This window comes from Aethalodelphis obliquidens, unplaced genomic scaffold, assembly GCF_003676395.1.
Source record: "Aethalodelphis obliquidens isolate GAN/ISIS:26980383/991018 unplaced genomic scaffold, ASM367639v1 scaffold21, whole genome shotgun sequence".
Lineage (NCBI taxonomy): Eukaryota > Metazoa > Chordata > Mammalia > Artiodactyla > Delphinidae > Aethalodelphis > Aethalodelphis obliquidens.
The window spans coordinates 25,431,986-25,444,849 of NW_020837965.1; the positions used below are offsets into that span (position 1 = coordinate 25,431,986).

Here is a 12,864-nt window from a genome sequence, read left to right on the forward strand (position 1 = left end):
TATAAAAATAGCACCTTTGGCTTCCCTTCCTCCACCCAACTTAAGAAGCGAGTGATGAGTTTGAACTTTCAAAAGCCAATTACTGCTCCTTATAATAACTGTCATTTCTAAACCAAGAATGTGGGCAGCCTCCATTCTGGCCCTTATGTCATCTCGGTGTACTGGAGGAGGTCCAGGCAAATGGGAGCTGGGGGGAAACTTATTGGGCAGGCACTGCAGTCCCTGCCTTGTGTGGACCCAGATGCTGAGGCCATCGGAACGACAGCGTCAGCCCCGGCTGCTGTTCTAGGTGGATGCTTGTAGGACCACTCCCCCGTGGTCCTCACGGCATTCTGGGGGGAATTATTTTGCCATTAGCAACCAGAACCTACAACAGCCAGGCTTCACCCCACCGTTCAAGTGTCACCTTCTGGCTTTCCCGTACATCGCTCCTACAGTCAGGCCTCTCTGCTTTTGCAGAAGCTGCTTCCTGCTCTGGGAACGTCCCCTCCCAACCTCCCTCTTTCCAGCCTAGCAATGTGACACTTCCCTCATCTCCTCTCCCTCTGAAAAAGATCCTCAGTCTCCCTATGTATATTTAATAACACAGATGACTATATTCTAGCTCAACACATCGTAGTCATTCATTCGTTCAAAGAAACTACACAGGTTAAGTGCTTAGAACAATGTCAGGCACAGGCTAAATGCTCAAAACACGTTAGCTCGTTAACACCATTCATTCATTCAGTATTAGTGCAGTGTCTCAGGCTCTGTGCTGTTCGCTGAGTCCACAGCAGTGAACAGGACAGACGTAGTCCCTGACCACCTCTCACCGCCCCCCGCAAGTTCCCACCGTTAGGGCTTGAGGTGTCGGTACTGCGGAGCCCCGCCCAACACTGGAACTACGAGTCCCAGAAGGCTGCGCGGCCGAGTCACCCGGGACGCCTGAGCGCGACGTCGTGACGTCGGTACCGTGAGGGGGCCCAGTGGCTGCGGCGGGCGCCGGCCGCGGGCGACGGGAGGCGGGCGGCGGCGGCGGCGGCGGCGGGGCGGGGCCGGCGGGCGGCGGCCTTTAGGGAGGAGCCGGCGCTCCCTCTCCTCAGTCGACAGTGGGCTAGCGGGCGGTCGGCCTGTGGTGCTCGTTTCTCTCGTGCGTCCGCCCGCTCGCTCTCGCGCCGAGTCGCGGCCGACTTCTCAGCGCTGCCTGCGGGTCCCGAGCGCGGCGCCATGTCGGAGCCCGGGGGCGGTGGCGAGGACGGCTCGGCCGGCCTGGAGGTGTCGGCAGTGCAGAACGTGGCCGACGTGTCGGTGCTGCAGAAGCACCTGCGCAAGCTGGTGCCGCTGCTGCTGGAGGATGGCGGCGAGGCCCCGGCCGCGCTCGAGGCGGCGCTGGAGGAGAAGAGCGCCCTGGAGCAGATGCGCAAGTTCCTCTCGGACCCGCAGGTGCACACGGTCCTGGTGGAGCGCTCCACGCTCAAAGGTGCGGGGCCGGGGCTGCGGTGGGTCCCCCGGCGCCCCGCCTCGCTCCCGCCACACCCCTTGCCGCCGGGGCCCCAGGGTGCCCCCTTCCGGGTCGCGGGGACGGAGGAGGTTGCCCAGCCTCGCCGTCACCCGCAACAATGGGATCGCTTTGTCAGCTCGGCCTCAAGATGGCCGAGTTGGGTGGAGACAGCGTCTCCCGGGCTGAGCGCGGGCGGAGGCCGCATCCCGGCCTCCAATGTCACATGGGCTTTTCGGTTTCGATTTGCGTCCAGGCCAAGGCCGGCCTCGGGAGGGATGTGTCAGGGGTGGCGCCGGGGGCAGCCTGGATTGTGGTCCTTTGGTCGTCCGGGTGTAGGGGGAGATACTGGCGAGCCGGAGCTGGGGGAGCCCTGACCGGCGGGCATCCCGGCCTCTGCCTTGTGCGGACCCAGATGCCGAGGCCCGAGGAGTGACAGTGACAGCCCCGGCTGCGAGCGGGGCATCACTGTTCTGGGTGGATAGCGCACGCAGGTCTCCCTCTTGGACTTAGTGCTGTCCCTGTTGAGTGGGTGCATCTGCCCACTTCAGACGCGAGAAAACTGAGGCTCAGTCGAAGTGACTGCCCCAAGGTCACACCAGCTAATCCTACTCCCTAGGCTAGACTCAGCATCTCAGTGTCCAGCCCACTGCTTGTTTTCCTTCATCATGGCTTGTATTTGTGTGATGCTTAGATGATCCTAATGATGGCCCCATCGTCTTTGAATCTATTTTACAGATCTTAAAAGGAGAGAGACTTAGGTTAGGCACCTAGTGGAGGGACGGGACAAAAGGTTTGCATATTCCAGCAGTCTCCTCAAATAGTGACCTCCCAAAAGCAAGCCTAGGTTCCTCTTGAGAGTGGAGCTTGCCTTCAGGGAGGGTTTCCCCTTGCTGCTTTCAGACCATTTTGTAGCCAATGGCGAGCTTATTTGACAGCACATGTCTGGGTGTGGCACCGTCCATCCGGGAAGCCAAGGATGATGTCCAGGTAAATGCTAGCTTAGCACCAAGGATTGGGCATTGTCTGAAAGTGTTCGGAGACAAGCTTCTTATGATCTCAAAAGCTGTATGGTTCTGTCAGTAAGAGAATCTCAGCTATCTGCCTCACCGCTCCCCTACACACACTTAGTTTCTTGCAGATAGTTTGTTTCTTTCAAAGGTTTTTGCTACTGAGGAGATGCTTCATTGTAGCACTGGCCTCTGCAGGAGGGTCAGCGAGTGTGACCCAGCGAGTGTTTGGGGTTGTTTTCCTGCATGGAAACTGCTACTGTTTAAAAAAAAATTTTTTTGACTCATCTATTTTCTTTCAAAAAAAGTATATAGTCACAATAGAAAATTAAAGTATACAGATAAAATTAAAGTCACCTGAAATCCTTCGACCTGGATATGACCACTGTCAGCATTTTGATATCTGTCTTTCTGGTCGTTTTTTAATGAATATACATTATTTTATTAAAATACATTTTAATCTGCATTGTTGTATTTTGAGTAGCTTTACCTTGGCTGATTCTTGATCATATTTTCATTGCACAGTTTTTGTTTTGAAATCAGTGATTTCTACCTTAGGTCTCAGTTTCTTTTTTACAGAAAAAAATGGTAGGTTTTGTTCTTTGCTTCTAGAGTGCTCCTCAGTGATTCACTTTTCTCAAACAACTTAGAATTGAACTTTGCTAAAATTATTGGAGGGGGACCCTATTTCTGTTGAATGCTTTCTGGTGCAAATCACCTCTCTTTTCTTGATGGGTCCATTTTCTCCTTTCAGCAGAGCGAGTACCCACGGATCCAAATCTTGGCTCCATAATGACTTGCACTTTTGAACGTTGACTAGGTAATGAGACTGTCTGCAGTTGAAATCCTATCTCATTCCTGGATTTATAAAAGTCCTGGAAGTATTTCTAGTAATTCAACCTGTCTTAACTTATTTTTCACTTACAAAAATCTGAGGAAGAACTATGTCGTCCCATCAGTCTTCTTAGCATCCTGGCTACACTAGCATAATTTAGACATAAGTGTTAGCCCAGGTCACTTAGAAGGAGGGCTGGTTTTTATGAGGTAGCATTGCCAGTTGCACATTTAATCAAATACGAACACCCAGTAGTTATTTACGGTGAAAAGGCAGGCTTGCATTATGACATGGAGAATAAATCTGAATGGTTTGAGCTGAATAAAGACCGCCACCAACAATGAAGTCATATAACTTATTTAATGAACGGGAGAAGTTACTTTTACTTTATCTTCCCCCCACTTCCCCCCTTTTTTATGGAAAGAATTTTCCAAACACATGTATATAGAAGCTTTTTTTATATGAAGGTATATCTCTATATGTTTTTTTAAGTACTCCAGCTAGCTTTAAACTTTTTTTGTTAAAGTAAAGCCGCCTTTAAAGTGTAGAATAAAGGTTGTGACTGTAACATTTGATCATTTTTTTTTTTTTGGCCACATGCGAGCTCATAGTCCCCCATCCAGTGATCGAATCTAACCCGTGCCCCCTGCAGGGGAAGCGCGGAGTCTCAACCACTGGACCACCGGGGAAGGCCCCCTAACAGTTAATTTTGATAGTGAAGAGTTGGTGAAAGGGAATGTCAAATTGTAGCTCCCCGTTTTAAAAAGAGAAATCTCCTTCCTGTAATTCCTGGCCTATAGAAAATTGTTTTCCTCATAGCGTACTTCTAAAAGTATGACCAGGTAGGTGATCCCTACGTGATAGGCATATGACGATGTTAATGACACTTTTGTAGCGCTTTTTACCTGAAGTGCATTTTGGGGTGTGTTCTGCCCCGTGAAAGGTTGGAAGGTGAAGGTAGGGACTGGTAAGGATGCTGCGGTTTGCAGCTGCTGGAGTGGTGGTTCCAGGGCTTGTCTGGGACCAGGCTGGGAACGGGTGCTGTGGGGTTTTGGTTCGGTTTTGTTCCACTCAGACGTGTTACCCTTGGAGCTTCGTCTGTAAGACCGGAAGTAGTGGCTGCCTTTAGTCGGTGCGTACCTGAAGCTTGGGATTCTAGTTGTTCCTGACGTACGTGGTTCAGGGGGTTTTACCCTCTTCGTTAGTGCAGAGATGACTGGAGTCTGGAAGAAAGCCATTGCTCCTTGCAGGACTCAGCTTCCTAGAGGCGCGGTGGCGTACGGAGAGGTATGTTTTTGTGGGGTTTTAAACATTATTTTTCTGAGGACTTAATTTCCCTAAAAAGAGAAGAAATGTCGTAGATGGATGAGTAAAAAGTATTCATTTCTGGCTTAGACCCCAAAATGGTTAATAAAATGATTAATAAATTAATAGGAAATATTTGCTGTGACATGGCACTGTCTTGGAGCGCTGGGCCAGGAGTCCATCAGCCTGAGTTCTTGCTGTCCTGTGCTGTCACGCCATAGGTGGGCCCCCCACCCTCTGTAGGACAAAGCAGTCTGCAGCAAGATGCTTTTTAAAGTGAGGTGTTTCGTAGTGAGTGGAATTCATGTACAGGAAAGGGAAAGCAGTCATTACTTCTTTTTAAAAAGTAAAGACAGATGGAAATTTCGACTCTCAGCATCATGGAGTATCAGGCTGGGAACGGCGGGAGAGATTTAGTCCAGCGCCTCTGTCATGAGTGAGGAAACCAAAACCGCAGGATTTTAAGACCCAGTTAGGAAAAGGATGTTTTAAGAAGGATTCTGAAACCTAAGAACTCATTTCTCTGTTGAATTCCTTGGTATCCATTAAATAGGAGTGTTTGTTTTCATTTACTTCGTAGCAATTACTTCTTTTGAATTAGTGTTAGCCTTAAAAAGCATGAAGTCTTAAATCCTTTAGGCATTACTGACTTAGTTTTTTTCACTTCCTTCTCTTTTTTCCTGGAAATGTCAAGAGGAGCCCCAGTTTTACCTTGTGTACAAGGATTACATGGGGTTCAACCCTCCTTTCAAATTCCCAACAATGTTATGATGGAGGAGAAGACTCAAGACGCTCACCACGCTCTTAGCCTTGTGCAGGGCAGGGAGTGGATGCGAAGAAGTCACGGCCTCAGAAGGAGGACAGAAGGGCGGGTGGACGTCAAGGTGGCTGGAGGAAGTACCGGGGATGGGAAAGCGGAGAGCTACCAGGAGGGCGTGTACCGGGAGGGAGTGTACGACAGCGAATCGCCCAAAGTAATGAGGTATTAGGAGTCTGTTTGGATTTTAAAGGGAAAAGAAAAGGAACGATAAAGAGAGCCAGGAACACGTAACACGTCATCTGGCCAAAGAAAATGACTGGCTTCGTTTGCTGGCTTGAGAGGAGGCTTGCCCTGTGGCTGGAGAACGTTGGGAGGGGAGAGGGAGGGAGGGGATGACCAAGGGCAGGGGAGCCAGCAGCCTCCCCTCACCCCTTTCCAGTTGCCTGTTCACCAGTCTGCGGACACATACCCATCTACCTAGGAGAGGTGATATGAGTCTTAAGGTAATTGAATGTGCATCTGTTTGTATTTCATTAAATGAGGCACATTGCTTACCTAATTCACAAGGTAATGATACAAATCACTTGTACTTTGAAATACATTCATCTTTCAATAGAAGCATATGCAGAATAGTGCTAAATGACATTTTGAACATCTCTAGGAATTTGATGAACTCTCAGAAGTTAACCAAAGAAATGTCCACAGGGCGCTGTAAGATGTATCAGTATGGCTTGCAGCACAGGAACTCGAGAGTCAGGTGCAGCCTGTCTGCGCTGGTATTTTAGTTCCCTGAATGTGTTAGTAGGCAGCACAGTATCAGTCTGTTGCGTATTAACCAGTAACTTTAGCATCATTAGGAAACTGGTTCAGACTTTACCGAAAGTGGTATTACCTGATAAACGTGCAGATGGTGTTCGTATATAGCAGGATTAGTACCCTCTTTGTTGGGAATCAACTAATAAGTGTCTTTCTCTCCTCCTTTAAACAATTTTTTTTTAAAGTTTCTGCAGAAATAGAATTATTGTTATTTGGAAAATACAATAATTTATAAAGAGGCAGGAAAGTTTAAATTGTTGGGCAGTTTATAAAACCATGTCATGTGTTCTTTATAACGGGAATCAGACATCCTCAGACTTCATATGATCTTCGTATTTATGGGGAATAGCGTTAAAAAACTAATCCAAAATGTAGTCTATGGCTGATATTAATAATGACTTGCATAAATTACTGTCATCAAAGGAAGTTAGACTTTTACAGAGCAGTAGAGGACACGTACTTTGCATACCCGTGTCTGAGGATTATGTCATCGTGTGTGCGTGTGTGCGTTCCCGAGCCCAGCCGTCTCCTGCTGCATTGCAGTGTTATTCCTAGCGCGGGCTGGGCTGGGCTGGGCTGGGCGTTCACAGTGGTCCCCAGACAGCCGTGACTCATCACCTGGCCTGCTGCCAGTTCCTTTAACCCTGTTTGCATTAGGATGTGCTGGGGATGTGGTTAGATGTTGTGTCCAGTTGGCATGTTTTCTATATGATTTTATTTGTATAGAGGATGCCGCTCTGTCCGGGAGGAAGATATGATTCAAGGTTACACCATATTTTTTACTTAGTGATTTCCTTTGGTGATTATAGAATGTTACTTTTATTGTCTATTTATTGTTTGGGTGTTATCTTAATGACATATTTTATATAAGTCATAGAACAGTATTATTGAAAGTTCCAAAAATCAAGGGAAAAAGTATTTCATAATCCCACCACCCTGACAACTATTTTAGTTTGGGGGTATTTCCTTATACTCTTTTTCTTTGTGTTTTACAGATTGCAATTATATGTTTGATTGGTTTCAGGCAGTATGATTTATCTTATCTTGTGGTATGTCCACATTTCAGTAGTTAGAAAACTCAGTTGGTTGGTTTGGGGTTTTTTTCAGGTAGTTAGTAATTTTAAAAAACAGCTAGGGGGCTTCCCTGGTGGCGCAGTGGTTGAGAGTCCGCCTGCCGATGCAGGGGACACGGGTTCGTGCCCCGGTCCGGGAGGATCCCACATGCCGTGGAGCGGCTGGGCCCGTGAGCCATGGCCGCTGAGCCCGCGTGTCCGGAGCCTGTGCTCCACAATGGGAGAGGCCACAACAGTGAGAGGCCTGCGTACGGCAAAAAAAAAAAAAAAAAAAAAAAAGCTAGGAAGTCACTGGCATACGAAAATGTTCCGCCACTCACTCCTCCTCTCCTTCCTAAAATTATACTAAAAACAACATTTTGGAAGAGTAATTGTCTTGATGAATATATATTTATATATATATATAAATAAATATACTAATACTTTATATTCTTTTAGTGTGAATTTTGTATTTGTCTCATCTTAAAACGAAAGAAGCAAATAGCTTTTGCGCATAGTTTTTAGCATTTATAGAAACCTTTTAGACCACCTAATTTAATATCCCACCCCCTCCTCTGTTGCCCCTTTTACGTTTTACGAATTTGAAGCTGACAGGAAGAAAAATGACTTTCCTGAGATCACTTAGTTAAGTCTACTGCCTTTGTTATTACACCATGACGTAGAAGTGAAGGTGAATCATACATATCAAGTTAGATTAATCCTTCGATATTAATTTTTGCTAATGCAGTTATTCCATACAGTATGTCGTCCCAAAGATAATTCAGCTAGAGGGTGTACCCATCTAGCTGATCAGTACTAGATCCAGAGGTTTGTATTACTTCCCATTTTTATGATTTTTATATTAATTTTTCAATTTTCATTTTTAGCTATGTAGACATTTTATTCGCATGCATCTTGAGTTATCTTAGTATTAAATTCCAGTAAGCTTTTTCAAATCACTGCTGTATTCATAAACTGACCCCAGAGCAGGCTGTGAAAGTGCTGTAAGAGCAGAGGGGACAGCCGGGTGAATGCCCCCTTGGTGACCTGGGGATGCTTCTTGCTGGGGGCTTCCCTGTAGGGGCCTTAAAGAGGGAAGAGGGCAGGCTGTTGAGGAGCCTGGGTTTGGAATCAGACTTCTGAATTTTCACTGTGTCCCTTTCCAGTCACATGTCTGAGGGCAATTTACTTACATTCCTTGCTTGGAAAATAATAATAATAATAGTCATGCCAAGCCCCATAGTGTCGTTGAGGGGTAGACGTGTGATGCGCCTAAAGTGATGCCTGTCGCATAGCAAGTGCTGAGTAGACACCTGAGCAGAATACCCTGGGGCTGGGGGTGGGAAGCGACCTCTGTGACTGGAGCACAGGGGATGAGACTGCTGGGATGCGGTGGGGAGAACTTGGCCTTATCGGACACCACCTAGCACCGCCCTGGGGCCGGGGCCCACTCTAGGCAGCGGCTCAGTCATTCAACGACCCAGGCATGCCAGTGCGTCCCCAGTTTACAAACAAGGAAACGGAGATGCCAAGAAGTTAAGAACTTTGCCCAAGATCCCACAGCAAATAAGTGCCTGGGTCAGCAGTCAGAAAAAATGGGTAGAAGGGAGAATTAGGTAGAGCCGAGTCACGTAGGGGTTTAAACGTCAGGCTGGGGTTGGGGTGAGGCTAGTCGTGCTCTGAACAGTTGATAAATTAAAAATTGGAATACTGACATGAATTTGATAGAATATTTATTATGATTTGTAGAGGATGTTGGTGATGAAGGAGAAGAAGAAAAAGAATTTATTTCCTATAACATCAACATAGACATTCATTATGGAGTTAAGTCCAATAGGTGAGTAGTATGAATATACCATTATTTTGGAGTATAAACTTGTGAGGATTAAATGTAAATCCTAATCGACTCAGACAGAGATGCTAAGAAAACACCCAAAAGATTTCTGCTCTTTAATTCAGTTTCTTATCTTTGATTTTATTTATTCAAATTAAGAGGATTTCCAAGTCAGTATAAAATCTAAAATATTTTTATTTTAATTGCCATATCACGGCATCATCCATTCTAGGTTTGAGCCGTAACGTACTTAGCATATCTAATAATAATGCTCTCAGAGTATACCTGAGTTTCCATTATTACAAGTAAGTAGTAAACATTGATGGGTACACCGGTCTGATTCTTTTTAGGATAAATCCCTAAAGATAGCATTACTGGTTCAGATGCGATGCATCATTGAAGTCTTTAATGTGTGTTACCAGATCTCCCACCTTTTAAAAAGGTTGTGCCAGTTTATACTCCAGTAGACATATTCAAATTCAAGTGCATAAATGTTTATCTTGCCTTGGCTTTCTAAAACTTTTTACTTTGAATAATTTCAAGCTTACAAGAGTTGCATGGGTAGCATGTAGAACTCCCAGATGTCAGTTAACATTTGCCATGTTTGCATCATCATTTTTTTTCCTGAACCATTTGAGAGTTATAGACAACCTGCCCCTTTATCCCTAAATACTTCACAGCATTTCCTAAGAACAAAAACATTCTTGTTCACAGCCTCAGTACAATTTTCAAATTCCAGAAATTTTGGTACAGTATTACTCTAAGTATAGTACATATTCATATTTTCTCAATAATGTCCCCTACAGTATTTCTCCCATGATCCAGAATCCAATTCTGTGTCTTTCTTTCTGTGTCTTTGATGACATTGCCATTGTTGATAAGTGCAGGCCAGTAGTTTGACGGACTGCCCCTCCATTGGATCTGTCTGATGTTTCTCCATGGTTACAGTCAAGTTGCACATTTTCAGCAGGAATACTACTGTGACTGTGTTCCTTCTCAGCGTGTCACATCAGGAAGCTTCACTGACTTTTTAGAATAATGTGAAGTATTATGTATAAAGTACATATACGTAATATTGAGAACTGGAAAATTCAAATATTGCTTCTGTTGAAGCTGTTAATTCAACCACCTTTGAGCACCTGTTATGTGTAAGATACAGCAGTAGGTGTGCAAAGGAATAAAACATAGCTCCTTTTCCCAAGAAGTTTATGGTCTTTTGGCAGAAAGGATGGCAGATACACAACTAGTTGTAATACTTGGCAAAGTCTCAGAGGTGTAGAATACCATGAAACATGAAGACTGGGGAGTTGCTTCTGCTTAGGGATGGCCCCACGGGAGAAGTGATGCTGGAGTTGGGTTTTGGGGGTTACTTGGAATTTCAGCAGATGAATATAGGTTTCTTAAGCAACTACACAAAAGCACATGAAGTTTAGAGAATGAGCCATGTAGTTTAAAGGGTGTCTCAGGTGGGGTAGGGGGTGCGTAGCAGGAGATGAAACTGGAAGAGTTGGTTTAGGCCAGGCTGCAGGGGCCTGGAATGTCCTCTCGTCACTTCAACCTGCAGGTGACTTTTGTTTAGTCAAGTTGACATGTGATTCAATGCCGTAAATGAATGGGACAAATTATTATGAGATCGGATTTAAGTTAATCGGGGCTTGTAACTTGCAATTGCTAGGGAGGTTAGTTTTCCTGAGGGCAAGGTTATGAACTCAACCCCCATATGAGATAAACTCACTTGGTCTGCTTTCATGGTCACATGTTATAACCTTAACCTTGATTTGCCAGTTCTCACATAGGTGAGTAAAGAAAGAGAAGCAATGTATTTCACTATAAGAAAAGCAACAATTTAGTCTATTCCTGATATGATTTTAAAATTAAAACATTCAAATGAATTTTTAGTTTGCATGCAACACAAAGAAGGCTGCAGTTACTAAAACTGATGAAGAATGAGACTGTTTGTTCTAATTTCTTCTTTTCCGTTCTTTCAGCCTGGCATTCATTAAACGGACTCCAGTGATTGACGCAGACAAGCCAGTGTCGTCCCAGCTCCGCGTCCTCACACTCAGTGAAGACTCGCCGTATGAAACCTTGCACTCTTTCATTAGCAATGCGGTGGCTCCTTTTTTTAAGTCCTATATCAGAGAGTCTGGCAAGGCAGACAGGTAAAAACCATTTTTCCTTTGTTAGTTTGAATGCCGTGTTTTACTTAACGTTCACAACACGCTGTGGAAGATGATGTAAAATTCAGAAATCGGGAGGGAAAAGCTAGTAAACCAAGAGGGTGTAAATCTGTTGCATTAAGAAAATGTGTATTATTAATATTTGACAGACCTGAAATAATAGAATCTCTTTGGAGACCAATAGCGCACTAAAGTTTGAGGCATTTCCTGTCTTTTTAGGGATGGTGATAAAATGGCTCCTTCAGTTGAAAAAAAGATTGCAGAACTTGAAATGGGACTCCTTCACCTGCAGCAGAATATTGAAATTCCAGAGATCAGCCTGCCCATTCATCCAATTATTACAAATGTTGCAAAACAGTGTTACGAGCGTGGAGAAAAGCCGAAAGTTACAGACTTTGGAGATAAGGTTGAAGACCCAACTTTTCTCAATCAGTTACAATCTGGAGTTAACCGCTGGATCCGAGAAATTCAAAAAGTAAGAGCACAGTATTGAAAATGTCATGTAAAACGCTTTACTCTTTAATATCTGTGAGAAAACTGGTCCAAGTTCTTGTCAACGAGGTGAATTCTGTGATGACTGTTAGCAGTACCTCCCACTGGTCCTGGGAATGCTCAGTGGAGGATTAACGTCGGCCCAGGTGGAGTGGAGTGGTCAAGGGTACCGTGTGACATGGTTTAAATACCATCCCTGAGAGAGCGCTAATCTCAGCTGTCTCAGACCTTTGATTTCTTTTTTTTTTTTTGGTTGTACTTTGTGGCATGTAGCATCTTAGTTCCCCAACCAGGGATCGAACCCGCACCCCCTGCAGTGGGAACGTGGAGTCTTAACCACTGGACCTCCGGGGAAGTCCAGACCTTTGATTTCAAACTAAACCGCTTATAATACAAGGAAGGAAATCTGCTTGAAATGTAAAAACTAAATTATAATGCATGTTCTTAGTTAACGGTACGTTTTTTTACCTTTGTTTAAATGCTGAATACTCTTGAATGTTATTTTATATTTAAGGTGACCAAACTTGATCGAGATCCTGCCTCAGGAACTGCCTTACAGGAAATCAGTTTTTGGCTAAACTTGGAACGTGCGTTATACCGCATCCAGGAGAAACGAGAGAGCCCAGAAGTTCTCCTGACACTGGATATCTTGAAACACGGCAAGCGTTTCCATGCCACCGTCAGCTTCGACACTGACACAGGTAAGCACTAGAGCTGATAGTCTGATCAATAAGCTGTTGACCTGGGTTTTGTGATGAAAATGAATAGATGCACCATCTTTTCTGACTGTTTACTCCTTGGCAACTTATCTCATCTTTCCCCCAGCTCTAGGTAATGAAAATGATTTTCTCACATGCCTCCCTTTCCCTTCCAGGGTTTTAAGAACATAAGCCAGTTTCTAGGCATGAGTACAGGGGGCGCTGGGAGCTTCCCTCCTGTGTTCTCAGTTACTTGGTTCCTTGCGTAGGCTGTACTTTTTTAGTGTGAAGTCAAGTGTGCTTTTGACAATCCAAACAGAAACACGGTTTCTGTTAAGCAGAAGTTCTTTGCCCACAGGGCTGTGGAAGGAGAGCTGGTCAGTACTTTCTCTTCCGCTATTTACC

General features: G+C 45.0%; 1 protein-coding gene across 1 annotated transcript in view; it reads left to right on the top strand.

Moving 5' to 3' along the window:
- Positions 1-1,048: 1,048 nt before the first annotated feature.
- The window catches only part of DYNC1H1 (dynein cytoplasmic 1 heavy chain 1), a 65,973-nt gene continuing 54,157 nt past the window's right edge, over positions 1,049-12,864 (top strand). Inside the window, exons 1-5 of the mRNA XM_027120595.1 lie at positions 1,049-1,459; positions 9,005-9,092; positions 11,078-11,251; positions 11,489-11,744; positions 12,276-12,462. Coding sequence (XP_026976396.1) covers positions 1,207-1,459; positions 9,005-9,092; positions 11,078-11,251; positions 11,489-11,744; positions 12,276-12,462 — 958 coding nt within the window. The 5' untranslated portion in view covers positions 1,049-1,206. The remainder of the gene's footprint in view (positions 1,460-9,004; positions 9,093-11,077; positions 11,252-11,488; positions 11,745-12,275; positions 12,463-12,864) is intronic.